This window comes from Embiotoca jacksoni, unplaced genomic scaffold, assembly GCF_022577435.1.
Source record: "Embiotoca jacksoni isolate LCO1_2020_lvr unplaced genomic scaffold, fEmbJac1.0.p SCAF_13, whole genome shotgun sequence".
NCBI lineage: Eukaryota > Metazoa > Chordata > Actinopteri > Embiotocidae > Embiotoca > Embiotoca jacksoni.
Window position 1 is genome coordinate 2781712 of NW_027185263.1, and position 24698 is coordinate 2806409.

Sequence of the window (24698 nt, forward strand, 5' to 3'; positions counted from 1 at the left end):
TCCCGCAGGTTGTACACAGCGATAAAAAAAATAATCCTTGAATTATGATAATCTTGCCAACGTCGTCATCTCATCTGCATTTCACTTTTGATTGTGCTGGAATGAAAACAGCTAATTAAAATACAAACAAGTTCAAATCAGTTCACTATTTCTATTTTTTTTTTTCCAAGTCATGTGAAGCTTCAAGAGGAGAACATATTTTCCCATTCATGGCGCGTGAGAGGCCCACGAGAGAGACGGAAATCATGTCAGCTTCCCCAAAATCAAGAATAATATATTTAAATTTCTGCCCAACACTCATCTTACAGGCTTAATGAGGGCGCAGAGCGTGATGAGTGTCACTGTCTGTTTTTTAAGGGGTTCCTTCTCAACTGCAACACTCGGAATTGTTTATTAATCGAGGGAATATTACACACAGACTGAGTCTCATCTCGGCACCTGTTCTCTGTAGTTTAATACATGCAACAAACGTAAAGTAAATTGGACACGTCCATCAAATTTTCCACAGATTGTGACAGGTTCAACTGGTGCTGGTCATCTCATTGCACCCTCTTCTTCTGCAGACATTTAATGGCACCCAACTGTAGTGGATGGAAATGTGCTTTAATTAGCATTTTTTTCTTTTACAGATTTAAAGTTTAAAATTTGTGCTCAGCTTTGACAGAAAGTCGGCTAGTGGCCTCCTGGTGGGTTCTTAAGCAATAATACACAAGATGATGTGCTTTAATGTCATTAATTGGCACGATTGTACAATGAGTTATCCAACTAAATAAAATATGCAATCAAAATGTTTTCATATTGTGGCAATTCGCTCCTAAAATATTAAACTTTTTCATAGTGCGATCTGTTTTCATGGCAACACACGGGGTGGGACTAATAAGTGGAAAACATTTCGTCATGTCACTAGACTTTTAAGTAACGTATGCACTCCAGCGAGTACACCGACCCTTAGCAACGACCCTAGCAACAGAGACGATTTCTAGTCGGTTTTAATGCTTTCGAGAGATGGTGGGATTTCCCAAAACTGAATAAATACGGCACATACAAATACAAAACTGCTTCGCCAGCTCAATCTTGTTGTAACTGAGATAAAAATTTAAAAAAAGGAATCCATGGACGCACGTGTCTTTAAGATAGTGGCGCCAACAAGCTAACACTTCTCCAGAGCTTTGTAAAAATCCAAAAGTGAAAATTCCGTTTAAAAAAAGTTTCCGTTTCAGCAAATTCAACTCCGCTTTTAGAAACTCATTTCATCATAGCATTAACATGAGCATTTTCTACTGGAAACGCAGTTCTAGGTGGCATTGGGGACTAAGAAGATCCTGCAAGCTCGACTATAAAGAGCTCAGACTCCTTAACAGTTTGGTGCCTCGATGACGTGAAGTTTGCGGGTATATATAGCACTATCACCTCCTTACCAGCGAGCGCTTCCATCAAGGTTCCCACCTGAATCATTTATGGAAGCCGAAAATAAAAGGAGAACTCGTATAGAACCTTGAGGAACTCCATTAAGTTCTGTAGGAACGCTGGAGCCGTAGGACATTATAACTTTAACACGCCGGGTTCTATCTGAAAGAGGATTTATAACTAATGCTTGTCAAGTTCAGCTTCTTCTGCTATATCCTACACCGACAAGTTTTAAAAATAGGACCTGAAGATGTGGATTAATATGAAACATATTGAGAGGCAGTGACGATAAGCGTCTGAATTGTCAGGGCCGGAAGGTGTTTTCATGTCTAGTTTTGACAAGGCTTTAAAATACTTCCATCAAGACAGACATAATTAGCTCCATCTGCACAACAATTCCTCACAATCAGAGAGCAACAGCCCATAACATGTTAATTAAGTCGAGCCAGCTGACACTTTATGCATATACGTCATATGTTATGAAACATAAATGAAATCTGTATCATAACTTTAGAGCTATTTTAACTTGCCAGTCCAACCAGAGCATCATGAGGTCTTTGTTTCTGCATAATAATCTACATTCAGTGAATTCTTTTAAAAAATGGTCTAAAACATTTGCTTTAAATTGTTTTCTTGTATAAGTAGCAGATTCATTTATTTGAACTGAACACCATAATTAAGCCAATTTCAATCTTAGTCTTGAGTTAAAATGCCAGACAGGGAAAAAAAAAAGCAGCTTTGTTTTTTTCCGTTTTATAAAAATGTGGCCGATTCACGGGGAGGCGAAGCGCAGCGGAACCTGTGCGGATAATCGAATGGACTCTGGGGCGAAATCCTGAATGAAAGACATCGTCCCTGAGCTCTCCGTGCTGTTCTTGCATCTGGTAAGTATTACACGACATGAGACACTTTACAATTAAATGTGCGCTTCACTTTTGGGAGCGCTAATTATGCTTACCTGAATTCAGCTCAGAACAACAACACAAAAAACAAAACAACAGAACTCCAGTTACTGCACACAGCTATCATTTTGCGTAATTACTATGTTCTGCAGGAAGCAGCAAAAAACTTATCAGAGTCGCTGTTTTGTGGTAATGCAGAAATGCTGTATTTCAGGTATCAAACCGAACTAAACCGGTGACGCATAATTTGTTACCACCTCAATGCTAAAACACCTGATTGTAATTTGAATGCTGCCTGTGCACAACGTGAGCCGGGCTCTCAACTACCTGCACAATATTTTTCATTTTTCATTTTCATGGTGATTTTATTGAACAAAAGCCAACACGATTTGCAACTGGAGCACGATGATTACTTCAACATTCAAACCGGAGTCCTGTTGCTAGAATATGTTATCTCTTTTAATCAGTTATGAGTTGATAACCAACCATTTATTTGGAAAATTGGTAACACTTCACTAGAATGAATTATTGAGAATTCATGCTTGACTTCATGCAGAAAAGCTAATCCATGCATTTGTGATTGTAATTCCTTGTTGTCAGGACGTCCAAGTGACTCATTAAAAAGCCTGCAGTTGATCTAAAATGCCTCAGCGAGAGTAAACTGACAGGATTTAACAAGAGAGATCGCATTTCTCCTGTTTTATCTTCTCTTTGTCGGCTTTCTGTAAAATCAAGAGTAGAATTTTAAATTCTCCTGCTGACTTATACAAAGCTCTTCATGAGTAGGCACCACCTTATCTCAGAGATCCTATAGATTTATATCATCCTCACAGAGCACTTGGCTCTCAGAGATCTGGCACGCTTGTGTTTCCCAGAGTTTCTAAAAGTAGAAACTTAAAATTTAAAATGCTTCTTATTTAGTTTCCTTGCTGTGTGATGTTTTGTGTATTGAGACTATGCTGCATGGTGATTTTACACCTAAAAGAAATCTGAATTGAACTGAGTAAATGAATGCATGAATTCATGATAATTCACGGACCTTTACCCAAAAGTGTTCCCATCAAATATTTGAATCTTTCAGTCAGTTAAGATTACAGTTTAATCAACAATTTATTTAAAAACAAATTCTATATTTAATTGTTTTGAGAGGCAAAATTTACAGAATGATCAGATTTGTCTGCTTTTATTTTGTTGAAGATGAGCGTGCGAGCGTGAATCCCAAATCATTTCCTTTAAGCCTAAACCATGTTAACTGATTAGAGATAGCAGTTTGCTGCTGTGGAGCTGAGTTGCCGTTGCTTGACGAGCACTGAGGCGAAGTTACCATCAACCACCTGCTTCTGAATAATGTAAACAAACAAAAAAACACACACAAAAAAAAACTTTTTCACCAGATGTGTATTTTTTTTTTGTGGAACACACATTAGGTGTACGTTGGAAAATAATGCGTGACTTTAACCTCTGAGGGCTTCTGCAACATAAAACATCATTTTTTATTTAACATCTGGTAGCTGCTGTGGCATAGAGCAGCTAATGGAACCGAAGAATCTGGCATCATCCTTCCTTCCCTTTCCTTTCCTTTTTTTTTTTTTTTTTTTCTCTCCTTGTCTGTTCAACTCACCTCAAAGTAACACGAACGTCCTGTGAACGAAGGCTCCGGCGGTTCGGGGTTAATCGTGGCCTAAACTGTGTAATAAGCCCCGGGGTTGATTTAACCTTATTATGCTGGAATTGTTTCTTCTTCCACGTTGTAAATTCACCAGTCATTCCAGTCCCCCCCCCCCCTCTCCCCCCCTCCCCCCCCACACCCCATCCTCCCCTTATCTGCAGCAGGTCAACTGTAGTTTGCAAAAACAATCTGTGATCCTCCAACCATAAAAAGCCTCTTCCTCCTCCTCTTCTTCCTCTTCGCCGTTGCTTTATCAGCCGTTCCTGCTTCCTTTTTCTCTTTGTTCCCGAGTCAAAAAGTTACAGAGGGGGTCCGGGTCCAGACATTCATCTTTGTTGCCTTGTAACAGAAAAATGCATCATGTTTGTCCTCCTCCTCGCACCTCTCTATATCAGCACTTTCACAATGTGCTGATCTGTTGTACGAGCTGTCGGTGGGCAGCTGAACATCTCTGCTTTCACACGCAACCGCCGCTAAACTTAAATTAATTACAGGAGGAGAAGTTTTCGCTGCACGCTGCGATTCTTTTTTTTCTTCTCCCGACTGTTGCACACTCGACCTGATTAACTGCCGCTTTAAGCGCTGTGGTTCCTTGACCCGAGAGACACAGACGTGCTCATAAACAAAACTCTTGAGACACGTCGGCTGATTTGACGGCCGTGGTCTCGTTCTCTGCGGACATTACAGTTCTGTCTGATCACAAGGACTAAAAAAAAAAAAAAACGTATCACTGAATCACCTCGGTACCAGACTGTGATCCAAACTGGAAACTCAACTGCAATTATTACTGTTGCACCGTTTAACAGTCAGTCACAATCAGCCGGGAGTTTCCATGCAACTATGATTCGCTGGTGAGATGAACTGTCTTCTTCAAAACAACAACTGCAACCAAGGAACTCACAAAAACACAGATGTAAATATTCATTTTGTCCAAACAGATATTAGTAAAACAGTTATTAGGTGAGTAAGCACCTTTTTTTTTTTAGCATTCATCATTAACAGTGATTGATTAAACGAGAATAACCCGTGCTGAACAGAAATCCTAAACAACCTAATTCAAACTTCAATCTGTTTTCCTGTTTACTCTGATCAAGGTGTTTATGTGGAGCTTCAGTTTGTTTCAGGATATTAGACTCCATGTAAACGTATCTAATGCTGCCTGATGATCAAAGTTTTGAGGGATAGGCTTGACTCTTTTTAACCAGATTTCCAATTTGGAGACGACGTACTAGGCAGGTTGGATAGAAATGAGATCTCCTCAAATTTGATTTCGAAGTCAACTGTGACTATTTATATCTCTGAACAATGACAGCAACACTTGATAGACTAATTGGAAGCACTCAGAGAATTCCCAGGGTGAGAAAACTTAAATTGATCAAGCCTGACTGGTCTCAGTGTTGATGGGTGTTATACAACCTTTTTTTTTTTTTTTTTTTTTTTTTTCAATTTCAAAAGAAATGAAGGCGAGTGTTGTTTCTACAGTGACAGGGAAGATTAGTGATGTCCTTGAAATACCCTGCCGTGTAAAATATCGAAGACGACGACAACACCAGTCCCACTTTACCGTTTTGTCTAATACCAACACGAGTCCTGAGCTCAGACACTGCAGTTAAAAAAGCATTAAAGTCATACAGAAACATACAGTAACAACTCTGGCGGGGCAACTGAGGAGAAAAGCACCGGCGGTTTCTGCCATCGTGCCGCAGAGTGTAGATTTTACAAGGCAAAGTCACACAGGCAGAAATCTAATTCTGCTGCGTAGCTAAACACATCTGGGTACGACATGCATGCAAATCCCAAATGTCAAGGGGAACGGAGATATTAAGAACCTTATGCTACCACAGATGTGCAGTACACAAAGTCATAACTGCTGCTCAAGTATATTTAATGGAGCTTTAGATGCAGAACAGTTGTAATTATGCAAATATACAACACATAACCAAGAGATAGGAGTCTGGCCCAAGTATCGAGCGTTATTCATTTGTTGGTATACACTCACATAGACTTTGATTTCTTTAACATTAAGTTGGAGATAAACTTAAGCTTATGAAGATGCACGTTTGTGTTAACGACCATTTGCGTCGTGCACGGACGTAAAGCTCTTTGAATTTATTGCCATTTTGTTTCGCCGGTCTTTGACCCTCTCACATCTCCGCGCTGCCCCTCCACCGCCGCTGCCGGTCGTTCGCGTGTTGCATCTTGCCAGAAATTTCTGAAAACATTCACGACCGACGCTCCAAACAGGCGTCCGTCACGCGCACGCAAAAACACCTGGTTTAAAGCGAGGACATCTCCGTCCTCGCTGTTCTTCAAGCATCCAGGATGAACTTTGTCCACCGTGACCACGGCAGTGTGGTCCTCAGACAGACGTCTCCTTCTACACACCACCCGCGTCCAGCCTTCTACATTATTTATCCTCCGCATTAGAATTTAATTAATGTCAAAATATACTTTAATCCCGTCTATTTTTTTTTAAAATTTTGATTTATTTTCTTTTTAACTGGATTTCACTGCACAGATGGCTACAGCGAGACCACAAAGAGAGCGAGGAAGACAGCGGAGCAGAGTGGGATGTCCTCCGTGTCTCTTGCTTGATTAATTTGCCCTTTGTTTACGAGCCGCACTAATTGCCACCTTTCACGAGGCGCGTTGAAGAGCCCGGATTAAAGGAGTAAGAGACACTTGGATTGGTTGCCTCTTAACAGTCGGCGAGCCGCTGCAGACAACTGCGGCCGTTGATTAGATCTGTGTGTAACGACAACACCTCCGTACCGCTCTCGGTACGTGACGCGTGCTGTACTTTATGTACGAGCGCCGGGCCGTCGTGAAAAGAGACATTCGAGGCGCCGGTTAAGTAGCTACCGAAGTGGCCTTCCCAGGACTCACCAGAGTGCAGCTGCAATATGTCAGAAAGATAACTGGCAGCGCGTTGTAATGCAGCTTGTCATTTAATGGTATGAATCAGGTACTTACGGAACAGATACTTGGTTCCTGCTGGCACTGAAATGGACGTACAGTCGTAGAAAACTTAACTTAATTAGACATTTCAGAGGAAATGAGTTTTACTCGTAAGTATTTTTGTAAATATTAGCTGCCTACAGGCTGCAGCGCTGGTTACAGCACAAACAATTTGTTCGTTTTAAATTACACTTCATGAAAAAAGTCGTCACCACCGTTTTCAACAGACTTCCACTAAGTTTAATAAACAGTTACGGTAAAAAAAAAAAAAAAGATGAAAAAAATTAGTTGGAAAAAGATCATAAAAGTCTTCTTTAAACTGTCGACAGAAGTTGCTCCTCTAATTTGCAGCTGCAGTGTGTACCGCACCGTTTTGTAGTTCATTCTCAGCTGTTGCTCCTTTCCTCCAAATTAAACAATTGTTGCTCTACTTTTTACTGCACTTTAAAAAGCAGTAGAAATTGGTATGTCATTTATGCAGTGAAAAGAAAAAGCTGCATTTATCAGCCTTACTTTACCATTTTCATGACAGAGTAGTGAGTAAGTTTTTAAAGAAACCAACCCAGTCTGTCATGTTTTTGTCTGGATGGCAGTACACGTGTGCTTTGTAGGTCCTAGCCACACAAAAAGTGACACAGTATTTCTCAAAGGGTAAATTTTATGAGATCACGCCTACTGATGGAATTATAGAGAAATAATTTGCCATCACGCAGCCGGTCTTGTACTTTGAAAGCTCGTGAATTTACTTCAAATTTATTCAGGAACTTGGAATTATAAAGCAGAGTATTTCTTTTACATTTTCCACATAAGAGCATCTGAATCATATTCCTCTACCGAATATTCAAGCTTTAATTTAATATATTGAATAATTCATGTCAATATTGAATTGGAGAATAATCCCGTCCGTATGAATCTCACCATTGCCAGAGGGATGATGGCCTGAATGTCCCGCTGCACCACCGTCAGCTCCGTCACCACCTTCTCCGAGTCCGGCGGCGGGTTCTGACCCTTGTAGTCGATGTTCCAGTTGATCCGTCGGGTCACCGAGAGGCTGGTGAAGTTCTCCATCTCGAAGTCCAGCTGCATCACCTCGATGTTGCCCAACACGTCCCTGCCGCGCCGCACACAAAACACGGGCCAAACATTTACTGTCAAATATCAGTTAACATGTGGATGTTTCACCAACAAAGCTGCGGCGTAAATAAGAGGAACATCCCAGCATGCAGTCATTTGTGGTGGTAAAACTCTTGACTGGGAAGTTTTCCTCAAGTCACCCTTGAGTGAAAAAGAAAAAGAAAAAACCAATATCTTCACTAAGCTGTGGAGCTGAATTTTCAGTATTGTTTACATTTACATTTATTATCGGAGCATGTCAAATCCACAGTGCATGTGAAGTTTATCCTCTTCAGAAGGTAATGTCACAGTTTCTGTACTTTTAAAAGCTTTGAAAATCGAACACTGCAGTCGAACCAATGGATCAATATCCACCAAGCTGGCCGGAGGAGACGTCAAAATAGACACTGCGATCTCGGTTTCTGCTGGAGTCAAATCGATGTTACGAAGCTCTCATAAGTTGTGAGGCACGTTCACTGATGACATCGAGGACCCGTCAAAACATTTCAATCCGGAGTACAAGCGGCTCCTTCAGTCGACTTCCTGACCGATACAGGGCAGTTAACGTTGCTGCGGGCTCTTAAAGGTCACAGTGTATTCTTTACTAAATGAACCTTCACGAGCATCTTCGCTTTTTGAATATTTACATCTTCACTGCCAGAAATTTGACTGCTTGTTGTGAAAAATAGCACAAAAAAAACCCCGGCAGCTATAAAGCGCATCATTACCATTATAAGTTTTATATTAGGATAAGTTGTGTGCCTGACGATTTATTCTTTTATTTTTGCAATTTAACTCTTTGGAGCCAGCATCGTTGCATGAATTTTTTTTTTTTCTTTGTCCTAGATGTTCTTTCTGTAAAACCTAATCCACGTAATGATGCATCTGTGCACCGAGTTAATCCGTTCCTGGTCTCGTCTCATCTGATTTTGAACATCTGGGAACAGAGTTATGGTCATCTCGTCTCCCGCTGAGGTCTGTCTGAACTCCCTTCGGTTTCATTTTCAAGGCTCGGAGACGACGGCAGTAAACAGCCTCATACGCTCAGAATAACCTGGGAGTTTAATTATATATAATGAAATAAAAAGTATAATTCTGAAATGTAATTCCACCTGCATCTTGCGGCGTGTTTTTAAAAAATCCAGAAAATGTTGAGAGACTGGCTTGATGGCGAAAATAACTTTTTGGGGTGAATGTCATCCAGACAACAATCCAGGCAATTAGCCATTTACGAATGGATTTTGCATTTTGCATTTTATTTGAGCTTTAAAAAAAAAAAAAAAAAAAAAAAAAGTTAACCTGACATTAGATCTTTTTTATTTTCGTATAATTTCTCACTCGTGCGTGAAGCCGTTATTAAGAGAGACTCTAAAACTATCTGAGAAGCGACAGTTCTTTAATGGCTCCCCTGCTCACTTTGATGAAGTCATCACATACCGTGAATTAATCAGTGATTGTCTTTGACTCAAACCGGCGAGAACTTCTTGTCAATAAACAATCGCGGCTCCTCAAATCTGGCCGGCCACCTTTTTCTTCTTCTGTTTCGAGGCCGGAGTTTTGGAGGTCGCGCGGGGAGATTGCACATTTTCTTCTGCCTCTCACTTTTGAATAGCTGTAATTGCAGCGGCTGCAGATCTGCCTCCGACCAGTCGATAGCTTTCGGGAGGTAACCAGATTGTTGTCGTGGCCGTGCGCACGAAGCATCTGAGCGATGCCTCCTCGCCTCCTCTGTGCACTTTTTGATGGGATCTTGGTTTTATTCCTGCAAACACACCAGAGCTGTCGGGACGATAACAGCATTCCTGTTACCAAAATCCTGCTTGTTAGGGCCCGACCACCGAGCGGTGCCAAGGCCCTATTATATTGTGAGGAATTATTATCATAGTTCTGGCAAAATAAAATGCCTTTTAACATGATCAAAAACTTCACGAAACTTTGCACAAAAATCAACCCCAGTGGAAATGTAAGTATTTTACATGTTTTGGCCATGGGCGTCGCAAAATGGCTCGCTAGCGCCTCCTATAGTGAGACCTCAAGGCTGCTTTCACTTACAGTAATGAAATTCGGTGGTGTATCACACCAAGATCTAAAAGAAAAGTCTACAGCCACCATGACCCAAACTCAAAAGGAAGTCCGCCATTTTCAATTTAGTGGCTATTTTGGCGATTCGTACGTGTTGTACTTTAATGAATTCCTCCTACGGGTTTTATCGGACCGACTTGTGTCCAGTTTTGAGGCCTTTGGGATGAAAATATATTCAAAGATTTAGTTTTTGTCGAACGGTGTGTCCACGGCGGGGTGGCCATTTTGAGTGTTTTGCCACGACATTAAAGTTGCTGTAATTTTGACGTACATTGTCCGATCTTCCTTAAACGTTACATGTTTGATAAAAGTCCAGCCCTGAAGACATCTGTATGGTAATATTTGGTCCTCGTCAGAGCGCGACCTACCGACAACAGAAAATTATATTTTTCATACTCTTGCATGCTTCTGGGAGCTGGTTAATCACATCAACATCAAATTGGGTCAGATTAACCTTAAGACATTACTGATGATATATTGAGAGGCCCATGCGTTTTTGTCAAAGGGCGCCGCCATGGCGATGCAAAAAAGTTTGATGTTTCACCATGCCACAGGAGGATGATGTTTCAGGTCAAGGGACGATCTGCACCTCACAAAACTTTGTCCGTGCATCAAGCGTGGTAAACACGGCCGCATCCACCCCCGACCTGCTGGCTCCCCGACGGGTGCAGTTGAGAGGGCTTGCATATCACTGCTTGCAGCTTTAATTGGGCTTGTAATCCTGAGGATGAACAAGCCCAACATGAAACCGTCTCACCGGTGGCGAAGGGGCAAATTAATCCTCTCTCCAACCGAGACGAGAATCATCCGGCCCAAACCTCACCTTTTAGTTGAAAGTGAAGCGCTCGCTGTCTGTCCTTCACAAAAGCAGAAAAGAACCCATCCCGGCATTCAGTCTGAGAGGCTTTTAATGAAAGACGGATCAAACTATCTGTACCATCCCTCCGCCCACAAAAGGTTCCTCTCAGGAACACCGTGATGAGATCTCAGCCTATTTGTCTCGACATCACTCACCGAAAACAAACACCCACCGTCCGTGTGACACACTAAAGCTGTCATCAATACGGCCCGCCGGAGTGAGTGCAGGTAGAGCCGCTCAATACGGCGCCGACTGGAGAGGAGGAAAATAATATTCACAAGGAGGTGACTTGGGTTAGAGGGCATAATTCTTGTTTCTTTTTTTATTGGAGTGAATTGTTAAAAGTGAAAGCAGCCGAAAAGTGATGTTAACTTCACACCGGAGTCAAAGAGCTGCAGTTACACTTGACGTTTTGACTAGATTTTTGGAGATCTGAATCCAAAGAGCAGATTTTAGGAGACATGACATCGCTGCCAGTCAGCACATGCCCTTATCAGAGTCTTTATTGATCCTCTGCTTTCGCTTTCTGTTTCTCCACTGTGACTGCCAGCTTCACGTTTCCTGTTACATCTGTGTGCTGCCACTTACAGCATCACGATGTGACTGTAAATTAAGAAGGAAAAATCGTGACAGCTTTTCCCTAAATTGGTGAGTATTGTCTGCTCTTGTCCACTTCTCACAGCTGCTGTGTGCTACAGTCTTATTTCTTCAGAACCTCTCGGATCACAGAATTGTAGGATGGTCTTTTCATCAAAATACTAAATTATGCATGGGTTAGCTAATTAATGTCACTAGAGTCCAGTTCCTAAGGTTTTTCCGCAATCACAGTTCAAGGGAACGGAGAGGAAAATATTTTGGTGGACTTTTCTCTGCACTGTTCTTTAGTTTCCTCCATTATTAAAATACAAAAAAAATTAAAAATATTCAATCTTTCATATAACGTTTGATGATGACACACTTCAGCATTTTTACCTACAAATATAAAGACGGCATTAATGATAGACAAACAAAACACGAAAGGCGTTTTTTTTAAAGTAGTGGGAGGCGAAAACTTAAATGAGTAATTTCATGCCATTAAAGTGAAGGAAGGAATTAAACACGGCTGAAGAAAAGTCTGGACAGTGTTACCATTAACTTAATGATGTGGTGTGTGTGTAGAACAAACTATATATTTAAAAAAAAAAAAAACTATAGCTTTGGGCTTTTTCAGAGCTCAGGGGAATTTCATTCTTTGATCAGAGGTTTGTTTGAACTGATTAACAGGGAGAGTTCATTGGATCAAAGTGCTGCGAGGCAGGGTTACAACAGCACAGGAACAAAAAATGGTGAACAGAGAGTACGTGATGAAGTGCAATGAGCGAGAGCACTTGTGTTTATGATTTTTAAAGCTTTTCAAATGAAGTGGAGGGATTTTATTTACTTTACAAAGGAACAGTTTAACATTTTGGGAAATACAGTATTTGATTTTTGATCTGTCACTGAGTGAGTGATAACATTACAGCATTGGTTGCCTGATATATTGTGACTTGCTTTATCTGTTTCAAATTAAAAGTCGTGGTTTCAAATTAAAAGCCCTCGAGCATTTCACGCACGGTCTAGCCACATATTATGTTGTGTGAATAGTAGAATTTGCTTTCCACAAAGGGTATTAACAGCAGCCACACATGACAGTACATAACCTGAAAGAAAACCATAAACTGGCTCTAAAAAGACTCCGTCGAGTCCCATTCAACTTCTCTCCCAGAAGTCAATAAATATTTTCGACGATTTATAATGGTGATATTTGCTAATGTCACTCCTTCTTATACGTTTTCTGGCAGTCAATCTGAAAATAATCCTGTCATTAACCATTTATTAGGCCTAAAAAAAAGTGGTGTGTTTGGGGGCGTGTCTGCTTGATTGACAGGTCTGTGGTGCAGTCAGGTTTTTGCTACAGGTGGGCGGTGCATAGTGTCCTCTGAGATAGAGTCACATGTACCACTCACTCCTCCCCGGTTCGTCCAAATATGGTCACAAAACTTGCATGCTAAGACCTTTAACCAGTTTACATGTTATATCTTGTTTGTTTAATCCATCATGTGCGCAAGTTGTGCTATTAGAGGGGATTTACAAACTGGAAGATTCCTTTAAACTATTTCTGAAAAGATTAAGTGCTTAAACACACGGAACAAACGAATGTAGAAAAATGTCAGACGGCTTAAGAACTGGTATGACGGAGCCCCGAACGGCTGCTGCCGCCCACACTGCACAAACTTCCCCTCTTCTTGGCCTAAAAAAAAAAAAAAAAAAAAAAAAAAAACATATGAAATTTTTAAATAACGCACATTGGATTTAATGAAAGATTTGTTTCATTCGAGTGTGAAAACAATTCATGTAAACAACCCTTGGAAAACCTCCATTGTTCTAAAAACACATTTTCTTTTTCCTTTCGGCTTCAAAATGGGTAAACATCAGTGACGACGGAGCAGCTTTGAAAACGCAGCACTTGTCAAGTCCTGCTGAAGTTTCTGTTAGAAGTCAATATTGGCACTTCAAGATGTGCTCCCTCATTTCATCCCTTATTTGACACTGAATTATTCAGAGCGCCAAAAAAATTTGAACCGAGAATCATCTTATTAAATGATTGACTCCCCCCCCCCCCCTTTCTTTCTGTTGTCCTGTCTGCGACGGTGGTAAAGCCACGGCGTTTCCGAGAACATTATTCATACGAAACCCATTGACCGCGATCAATAATGCATTGCTTCATGCGGCGTTATCGACGAGCTGCTGTTTCTCGAATGAGACCGTTCCAGATGGAGGGTCGCAGAAAACGAGAAATATGTTGAATAAAAAGGCGGCACGCGTAATCTGATGAAGAGGAGAGAAAAAAAAAAAAAAATCAGAGACGAGCGGAGAATAAGTGAAGAGAAGAGAGCGATGGAGAGATCAACAATCAGCCCAGGAGGGGAAAACACTGTCGCCTCGTTCCCTCCGTCTCAGGTAATTTTGAGTAAACAAAACCAGATGTTCGAACAGAATTGGTGCTCAAGACGTGTTCGCCGCTGCGAGTGTGCTTTTTTTTTTTTTTTTTTTGGGGGGGGGGGGGGGGGGGGGGGGAGTACACCTGCGTTGGAGGAGGAGGACGTAGGTTTTAAATAACAAGCAGCGGCTTGTTTTCTGCTTAAATGCACGAAGGAGAACAATTATTGAACTTAGAAAACACATTCGAATTCTCCTTATTACCGCATTTAATTAGGTGATTAGGGAGAGAATCGTCTTGAGGATTCGTGTAGTTTTTTGGAGGGGAGGGGTGGAGGATGGGGTGGGGTGGGGGGGGGGGACTCATTACTGTAAAGCGTTGTGAGTTCCTTGCTTCAAACTACCAACCACGCTCAACCTCGCGTCGCCACTCCGGGGCGTGGACGGCGGCACCGGCACATCGCCGCCTCACGCCGACCCGCCGACAGATGGCGTCTCAAAAAGTGCTCCGCTCGAACCCCTTGACGCTCTCGCGCCGTCGAAAAAGAGAGGGGGGAAAAAAACACAAAAAAAAAAACAGGAAGAGACTCCGAGCAGACGCGCGACACCGCTCGGAAACAAGAGAGGAAGTGGTGCTCCACTAAACTAGAGGTAGCTTTCCTGGAGATAAGCCTTGTAAGATATAATATTAAAAAAAAAAAAAAAATGGAGTTTTATTCTTCAATGATTGAACAAAACCACCCAAAGTTCTTCTTTAACACACATCAAGAGAACTCTAAAAAAACAAAAATTAAAAAATTAAAAATCTAACAATGACAGACAAAAATGCACGATTTTGTCCCTTTCACGGCTCTTTTCCACCACCTCTGTCTCCCAAACGGCGACCAGATAAATCTCCATTCAAGTCAAAGCTCCGCATCCCACCGGTGGCGCTCCGCAATGCTAAAGATAGGCGGCTCCCTTTTTCTTCTATTTTGACGGAAGCCGCTCGGAGACCGCGGCGAGCTGAATGAAGCTGGTCGGCCTGACAGGAAGTCAGACTGGGAAAAGACGCGGCATCTTTCAAAATAAAACACCCAAGTGCGATCGTTAAAACGCATCACCGCATCACCGTCGGCCCCCGTGGTCGCGCCATCCTCCCGCTGCTGACGCCAATATGGGAAATAGTTCCGCAATAAATAGGAGGATTTGTGTTTATTAATGACTAAATCGGAGCGAGCTGTATTAACGTTGTCTGAAGGCTGCAGCACAAAGAAGGAAATGACAACAACAAACACAAAAACGGACGGAAATTGGAGCAACATCTGATGAGCCCCACTTGACAATTTTTTTTGACCAACATTAAATGTGAACAGTAGGTTTATATTTACATAGAGCATTAAAATAGTCCTCTTTATATTCAGACTTTCAAATCTACTGTAATAACGGGAAATTACACTTTTAAAGCGGTTTTCGGGACAATAAATTATAGAAAATGTGTTTACACATTAGAGTGCATCAGAAATGAAATGCATAATAAATATTCTAGTTTGAACTTTCTTTAACCTGCATGAGTTTGATGAATACAGACGTCGTGCAGACTTTAAAAACAACCCAAAAGACAAGTTTAATGAACAATCATTTTTCACACGGACATCTCAAAAGGTCACGGGGTACTTTTATATGAAAATGAAATGCTCAATTTGATGAGAACGACGCATCAAAGCACAACTTTTCCCCTTCGACCGGCTCCTTTAAGTCTATCTGCCCGTTGTTTCGGCTCTTTGGCTTCAGGTGGTCGCAGAATTGACCGTTTTTTGTTTTTTTTTTCTTTTCATTTTGACGAAAATGCGGCGTGACACTCTGTTTCTTTATCCATGCTTGACCCCCTACTGGACATTTCCCACATGGTGACAGGGTGGCAAAGATTACATGACACGGGTCACTAAATATAGCGAGGAAGTCTGCCAAGAAAAAGGCGCTAAGCAGTAAACAAGAGTGGAGCGGTTGGACTTCTCTCTCAGGTGAAGCCACTCTGCTTTTTATCTCCTCCTGTCCGTCGGGATGCCGGTATGTAGACCAGCAGTTGTTGTAATGTCCTCCACCCAAAATACTCCCAGCGCTTCAGCTCTTAATGAATTGAACGCATCACGTATTGTGATTTATGGTTGCTAATTTTTTTGTTGCGCTCCCTCAGCGGATCGAGCGCCAGCAGGCGGGAACAAACCGCTCTCGTGTTAAAAAAAAAAAAAAAAAAAGCCAGTGAGCAAAATGTGATGGATGCTCGCTGCATTAATGTGCAAGCACCTGTTTAAACAATAGACAAACAAACAAACAAACAAATAAACATACCTCCTCGTGTAGCAACAGCAGCAGCCACGAGAGTAGTTTTGTTTTAATTCTCTGATTGACGCCGGTGGAAATCTAGTTTTTCCTCAAAGTATTTATCAAAGCCATTTTAAAAAGCTCAAAAGCAATTATACAAACTATGTCCTGGTTACTCTGGATAACCCGCAATCCTTCCTGTCTGTAGTTCCTATTGGGACACTTTCTACCAAAGAAATAGTCCTTAAAATGACTGTGGACAGGCGGTGGACATAAATGTTGCTGCTGATGGTTTTGAATATCGTTTTCAGAAATACGTGTTGGTGAAAAGGGAATTTCAATCATTTATATTTGAATTTAAATTTGCTCGACATGAACACTTGCATTAAAAAAAACCTGAATTTAAATCACATCATTTGAATTTGTGATAGATAGATAGATAGATAGATAGATAGATAGATAGATAGATAGATAGATAGATAGATAGATAGATAGATAGATAGATAGATAGATAGATAGATAGATAGATAGATAGATAAATAGATAGATAAAATAATTTAAATTCTTTAAAATGTGATAGCAAAGTTTGAATAATTGTATTGAGAAAGTGAATCTGAAGAGCGTACCTTGAAACTGAACCATCTCAAAAGTTTCAACGGATGCAGAGGTGGACATCTCACGGGTAGCAAAGCCAAACCATCAACTTGGAAACGAACTGCATCCATTGTTGAGGTCATTTTTGGGTAAATCAGCCATTTAAGTGTGTGGAACAAGAGCGAGTTCACAGAGAAACATCCCCCACGTGTGATTTATTGTGTGTGCTTCTATTTACCGGTCAAATCTTTCAGGCTTTTCGTAAAGCAGGACAACAAGCGCTTTAGAGATTCAGCTCGCCATTCACTTCACAAGCTTTCACTACAAGTTGTGTTTGCCGTCGACAGAGTGCACCGTCGTGCCCTCAGACACGACAGGACTGTGATTGGGATTTACTCTTTTCAGGAACTTGACATAATTACTGCTTTCAGACATGATCTCACCTCAGAGGTATTTCAAGTCAAAAACGTCGTCTCATCTCTCTACGCACACCAAATTAAGAGCAGATGCAGTGATAACATCTCTATTCATTCAGCTGCGTGCTGTAAAGGAGAAGCTGCTGCTGCTGCTGCTGAGGGCCAAAGGTGTGTTTTATCTTCCCGGTGCGTTTCACGAAGAGAGCGGCGTACGCTTTAAAAATAAATCTGCCTTTAATCAGCGAACTACGACTGATACATGAAAAAGGAAACTTTTTTTTTTTTTTTTGGGGTCCATTGTTAAGGCAGATAAATATTGTTGCCTGTGTGGCAGGAGCTGGAATCAACAGCTGTGGTAGCCGGGGGAGACAGACGCAGTGTGTGTGTGTGTGTGTGTGTGTGTGTGTGTGTGTGTGTGTGTGTGTGTGTGTGTGTGTGTGTGTGTGTGTGTATGTGTGTGTGTGCGTGTGTGTGTGTGTGTTCAGGCCTCGGGGCTGTTGACTTACCCCTGCTTCACCGCTTTGTTCTTGTTCACATCGATGGTGGTGATGGAGTGCTTGGCGCCGGACTGCACCTCCCAGTCCACCTTCCACTGGGCGTTCTTTGACTTGGTCTGCAGCAGGTTCACCCCTTTCTTCGCCTTGACCCTGCGAGGAAAACGGCAACGTGTGGGGGAGGAGAAGAAGGAGGAGGGGGAGGGGAGGAAAAACAAACAAACAAACAGAAAGTCAATATTTTATTAGAGGTGATGATTTACGGTCGAGGTCGGAAGTGAACCGCCTCATCGGCGCCGCGTCCCGGCGAAAGCAATTCCACAGATGAATCACTCGCGGAGATGAACGACGGCGCGGCGATGCTACGAAGCTTCACGCCGATCCCCCCCGCGCGTTTTAGACGGTATTATTAACCGGCAACATCTGGAAGGCTCCAAAAAAACAACAAAAAAAATCACTTCACATGCTGCTTGAAAATGAAAATGTGCACGCTTGCATTTGATGTTAATAAACTAATTAAATTACTTAGAAATCATATCCGAGGTGAAATCTGAACATAGAGTGCAGGTATGTCAATTGACTTTTTAAAAACATTTTTTTTGCTCAAGGACACTTCATAAGTGGAAAACAGCTCGAACCTGTAAACCCTTTACACTCCCCTTTACACTCCCCTTTACACTCCCCTTTACACTCCCCTTTACACTCCCCTTTACACTCCCCTTCTGTCTCTTGATATTTCAGGTATTTACATTAAACAGGCCGGAAAATGAAACGAAGCGAGTGAAACGTTTTGAGCGACGTTTTGTTGCCAAGTCGAAAAGGATAAAACATTTTTTTAATTTTTTTATTACGATTTATTTTCCGTCACCTTCCCGTGAACACGTACGAGCGGGCGTTCGATAAATACCGAAGAGCTGTACAGGAAATGATCTTGTAAACATAAATCTGATCATTCTTCTCCAAAAAATAAAAATAAATCCTCCTGCATCAAACACCACCCACAAAGAGGAACGAAATGACACCAGTAAAATGACACGCGCATATGATATGTCTAAAAAGACACGCACACGTGGGAACATACATTCATGAGCGCGCGCGCGCACGCACACACACACACACACACACACACACACACACACACACACACATAACACAAGTCGATGCGAATGCTTAAATCTGCAGCATCTTCTCATAGATTACGACACATTTATGTTGCACCCACACTAAAACAAAACGCGTGTCCCAAAACGTCTGCCGGAGTGCGTGCACGCCTACTTCTACAAGCCTTGAAAGAGGGAGGGGGGAAAAAAACCCAACTCAGACTTCAAACACTAAATACATACATAAAGAGCTACATGAAAGAGAAGAAAAATACCCATCCTGCATGTTAAGATTCAGTTATCCTGCTTGAATATGGAGTTTTTCCCATTTCTCAGGTTTTTTTTAATTTTTATTTCCGCATATGCATTTTATTCATTTATTATTAGTAATTGTAACTTTCGAACTAAACACTGTGGGAGCAGAACTGTGCGTGAGTCTCTGCATGCTGACCGCAGAGGCTTCAGACCTCCAACCGCAGACTGTGTGTAAAAGTGTTCGTAGCTTGCGGGGTCTGAAAAATGAGGCCGAAGTGTCCTGAAGCTGCGATACCACCGATCGCCACTGGAGGTTGCCTCCGAAAAGCCTGCGGCTCCATCGACTCCCATTCAACTTCTCTCACAAAATTCAAAGTCAAGAAAATTGTTTTGATGACTTATTTCAGCGTTGTTAGCTAAAGTCACTCCTTTTTTATTCGTTTCCTGGCGGCCCATCTGAAAACAATCCCGTCATTAATTAGAAACAAGCTTCGAAAAGCGGTACGTTTGGAGGAGTGTCTGTTTGATTGACAGGCCTGTGGTGCAGTCAGGTCTACCCTATAGTGTCGTCAGGTTTCCAATCAGATCGAGTCAAATCCTTCCCCTCCCCCCCAGCTCGTCCAAATATGGTCACTTCCTGCTCCGAACCAGCGAGATGGCGCCCGCAAAAACCGAACTCGAGGCTTCATAACGGCCGTTCGCAAACCAACGGGCGACGTCACTGCTGGTTGCACCTGTTATACAACTTTAGAGCTGCGAGACAACAAGGTATTGATGGACGAATCAAGAACAAAATTGAGAGAAAGCTTCTGTGTCTGCACAGTTTGACGACGTGTCTGCCTTCAACCAAAATAACGGCGCTCAAATCAGCGACAATACAATTTAAAATTGTCAAACGGCTCGGAGAACAAAGCAGCTCTCGGCTGGCAGCTCTCCTCTGTGACTTCACCGAGACGTGCTATTAAAGTGTCCGCTGACGGGATACAAAACAGCAGAGAGGGGAAACAAAAAGCACTTTCTTAAAAGTATTGTGGTGTCGGGCCCGAAACAACCGACTGACACACACACACACACACACACACACGCACACGCACACACACACACACACACACACACACACACACACACACAGCCAATGGAGATTATTGATCTGATGGTCTCATTTTCATGAAATACAAGACGGAAATGAATTATTAATGTATTTTTGTCTTTTGTTTGTCTGCTTCGTGCCTCGAAGAATATTCATTACTAAGTGAGAATGAGCTCATAGACACTTTAAATTCTGTATCCAGGACCAGATAATAATGACGAGGAGAGTCATGTGACAGCGCCGGTCCGAAGGTTGTCACTCTTGCTCGCGAGAATGCGAATTCACCGCTCTCCTGCAGACCAGATTCGGAGGGGGGAGGGGGCGGAGGGGAGGACGGGAGGGGGAGAGGGGGACGTAATGATTTTGTCTTGTTTGCAGGAGGACACACTTGTTTTCCTCTTTCTGCCGTGAGACCACTGCAGCCTCCCTCTGACAAACAACAGCTCCGTCTGAACAAACTGCCTGAGAGCTTTACCCCCTAAATCATATTTTCTTTTCCTCAAATATTTTCATTTGCATCTGACAGGAAGTTTCAGGCCCCGGGAACGTCTTTTCATATCGTCCCGTTTGTTCTTTGGCAGATAAAAACGCAGACGCTACGCTAACCTGCGCTCGGTGCACCGGGCCGCTCATCGCCCTTTTTTTTTTTGAAAGCAAAGTGACTTTCGGATGAAGCTTTTTGGGGTTTTTCTGCTTATATTGTTTAACTGGTGGTTACGCAGACTAATAACTATTAACATATACATCACGAGTAAACCAGTTAGTTACAAATACATCTGGAGTTTGCCCACTTTTTTTTCAACCGGTTGATGCTAAAATGTTCCAACAAGTCCTCCAAACAGCTCGTCGCCCGTTTGTCACCGACCTCCAGAGATGACGCGTACGATGACGGTTTCAGCAAAGCAACGTGACAGAACTCACTTTCCAGCAATTAAACTCCACTTTCAGGTTCGAAGGAGAAAGTGGTCCTCGCTGACAGTAGCCTGCAGGATGTGGGATGCGAACAGCTGACGAATACTGAGGACTACGTCAATCCTTTGTCACTAATAAGACACTCAAAAACTCCCAATAAGTCAACTGAAGACTCTTCTACAGTTTTTTTTTTTTAGGGTTGAAGCCGAACATAACAGAAACCAAAAACTTTTCCTCGGCCGATAACGTGATGCTTGGATGGGGATAGAGGGGTGTGGTGGGGGAGGGCAAGAAAGGAGAGGAGGGGGGGGGGGGGGGTTATCCTAAGGGATTTATGATTTATGAGCAAATAATACAAACGGCAATATTGACTAAGCCTATAATTACCCAACTTCAAGAGATGCTTTTTATTTTATTAAATGTTCCGTCCTCGACACGCCTCGTCTGGTAGAAAAAGAAGAGCAAAATCCTCGCATCAAAGCCATCGTACGCTCACATCTGCAACATTGTTTCTTGTTATTGCGGCTCTTATTTTGTTCTTTCATCAAATCCTCCACGTCGGAGAAAATGCCGTAATTATGTGATGCGGCGAAGTCGACCGGGAGATGAAACAGAAACATGTAACGTTTAAGAAACCATCCTGATCAGGCGTGTTGCCTTTGATGTGAGTTGAAAAAGGGGAAACGTGATACCCCCACAACGCTCGCTGATGTGAGGTGACCCAGTTTGCTAGTTGATTACTGTAGCTTGTAAAAAAAAATAATAAAATAAATAAATAAAATAAACACTGATAATAAAAGATGATAATTAAACATCATTGTAGTATTGTCTCCCGGCGGTAAAGGATGCAACCCTGATGAGTAATAGGTGCATTTGTATTCATCACCAACACTTCCCGCAGCACCTTCACAAAAAGGCCACGACGTATTCATCGTCATCTTTTGAGAGAAGCTGAATATCGTAACGTTTTTAATCAGACGTCCCACTTCTTTTCCCCGCAGACTTTGGTCTCTTTTTTTTTTTTTGCGCAGCAAATGAGAGGAGATGAAGCGCCCACCCGTGGGAGCGCCACATGAATCGGGCTCCCCCCGCGCACCGGCGTTAACGCTGATTGATAAAAGAGCATCGCAAATGAAAAAAAAAAAAAAAAAAATGCGGTACGGCGAGTAAGCAGCGACGATACACGCCCAGAATTCTCCAAAAAAAAAAAAAAAAATCCTGCTGGTGCACGTTGGGGAAAAGAGCGGAGAGGCGGCGCGAGCCACTTCAGCCGGTACTTACTCATTCCACACACAAGATGCCTTCTGCCATGGCAACACCTATTAGACGCAGAGTCGGCTGACGGACTGCTAAACAGGAGAGCTTTTTCGGTCAACACATTCCAGGACAGATTTCCCAGCAGCGTGTTAAGATCTCCTTGGAGTTATCGAGTCGAGTCTTGTTTTTTTTTTTTTTTTAATAAAACATACCCGGGAGTCGTAAAGGGGAATAAAGGGGAATTTTTTTTAAAGTGGCTCCAAAAGCCTGAAATGGCCACCAGACACTGGGATCAAGCAGTAATCCATTTTGACTTTATGGTCTACTTTTAACTTCTGTTTTTTAGGAAAAACTCAACATGTCGGGGAGCTTTAAGACACTTTTAAAAACCCTGCGTAAGTCTCGCCACTCAGGAAAGAGGCCGCGGACGTAAAAATCACACACATTTACTCCACGAAACTCCTCCTCATCCTCACTTCTTCGCAGCGTCTCCGCCGTGAGCACCCGAGAGTCGGGATTGTTTTCCCGCTGGCCGCGGAGGCCCGTGTCCTCATGACCCATTTATGACAACTCTGTAATTTAATCTAACTGGCTGATAAATAAAATATGCAAACCAGGATTAAATCAGACCTCCCAAGTCTTTCATTTTTCTTTAATGGCCCTCTTTAGGAGTATTTATTAAAGACATTTGAGGAGAACGTCCCCAACGGGCTGAGAAGTCGCCAAAACTGGAATCTTTTTTTTTTTTTTCCCTCCCACGGTATTGAGAATGCATTTTTAGACTGTGATCATTTTGAATTAATGTACTGCCGTTTGATGAATGTGAATGTAAAAGCAGCAGAGCGGTCTGGGTGTGTGAACGTGATAGCGTTGCTGCACCTTGGTCGCAGCTGTTGGCTGCCGTCATATAAGACGATACCGAATCCCACCGCACGATGACACGCGTCTTTGAGAGCTGTTCAAAGACGCTGCTGCTGCTGTGTGGGATTACACTCAAAAAACAATAGCCGAGAGTGTTTTGACAGCGAAGCGATGAAACAGGAGCGACTGGCAGAGCCTGGAAAGATGCCCGACGTCGACGGCTTGAACAAAACCCCCATGAGCCAAACAATATGTTGAGTATCCTACACGCCTCCTGGATTAGAACATGTAGTATTGTTCAGAGATCGGCTGAAAAACACGGGACGTGATTGGACGCAATAAACGCAGGTTTTGGTCGCAAGCGATTTCTCGGTTTGTCAAACGAAACGGAGTAAAACATTTATTTTAAACACTATCGATGGGTGTCTTAGTGTATTTGTGACGGCAAAAATCTTTGTCTATATTGTTTGTTTTGTTAAAGGAACAATCTCGAGCATCTCGGTTTTGTTCTCTTTGGCGGCACCTCTGGCGGTAAATGGGAATTGCATTTTTAAATTTGTTTTTTTTTTTGCTTTCACTTCCTGGAGAACTAAACAGCATACTTTTTATTTGTTTTACTTTGGTTACTGAAATTACTGCCGCGACCCTTAAAAAGTTTGCACTGTTGCATGTAGTATGTATACAATTGCGACTTCATTGCAGAAATGCGTCTTGAACTTTGACCTCCTTTGGTTATATCCTTCGTGACCCGTAACGAGTGGGCTTCCTTTTAATGCCTCTTCTTCTTCTTCTGCCACCAACTTTCTCGGCGGCTCCTTCGATGTGACGTTTCTTCCGCCGCTGCAGAGGATTGTGGGTAAGAACAGCCTGCAAACTACGACCGGATGTAATTGGACATCCCGGTACTTTTGGCATACTACATTTCACATACTATGTATCGGGACTACAATCTTTTTCTGGCATACTAAATAGTATGCTGGTATAGATGTTGTATCTTGATTGATGCAGTGGTGCTATAAGTATGTTAAGTCAAGTAAACGAGACACTAATTAACCGATAAATCAAGTAGGTCACAAAAATAGTCAGTCAACTGAATTTTAAATGAAATAGTGTGTTATCATAAGTTAGTTTGCTGTCAGGCTGAGAAGGAAATGAATCCTCAGCGGTCACAATGTGCACAGACTGGCTCAAATGTTCTGCACAGCTTGGTTTGCTGCTAATTAATACTCCACTTTAACCGGAGTGGATACAAATCTGAGCGTTCGGATATTTGCCAACGGCGCTCCGTGCGGCAGGAGTTTGAGAACCCGCCAACAAACAATGGCATTCGGAGCGTGCACTTCCCGGACTGTCGGCTACCTGGCTAGCTGGAACCGACCGGCGGTCGTCCCGTCAACACAACGCTTCCCCTCCCTCCCCCTCTCTTTTAATTCACGTAGGATCAGCTGGACTCTCGGCCTTTTGAGC

The 24698-nt window shown here is 42.4% G+C and overlaps 1 protein-coding gene across 2 annotated transcripts in view; it reads right to left on the bottom strand.

The window, feature by feature from the left end:
* The window catches only part of tmem132e (transmembrane protein 132E), a 327452-nt gene that overhangs the window by 38830 nt on the left and 263924 nt on the right, over positions 1 to 24698 (bottom strand). For both annotated transcript variants that reach the window (XM_069145923.1, XM_069145921.1), the window contains exons 3-4: positions 17769 to 17909; positions 7855 to 8047 (exon numbers count right to left, since the gene is read on the bottom strand). In XM_069145923.1, the coding sequence (XP_069002024.1) occupies positions 7855 to 8047; positions 17769 to 17909 (334 nt within the window). The remainder of the gene's footprint in view (positions 1 to 7854; positions 8048 to 17768; positions 17910 to 24698) is intronic.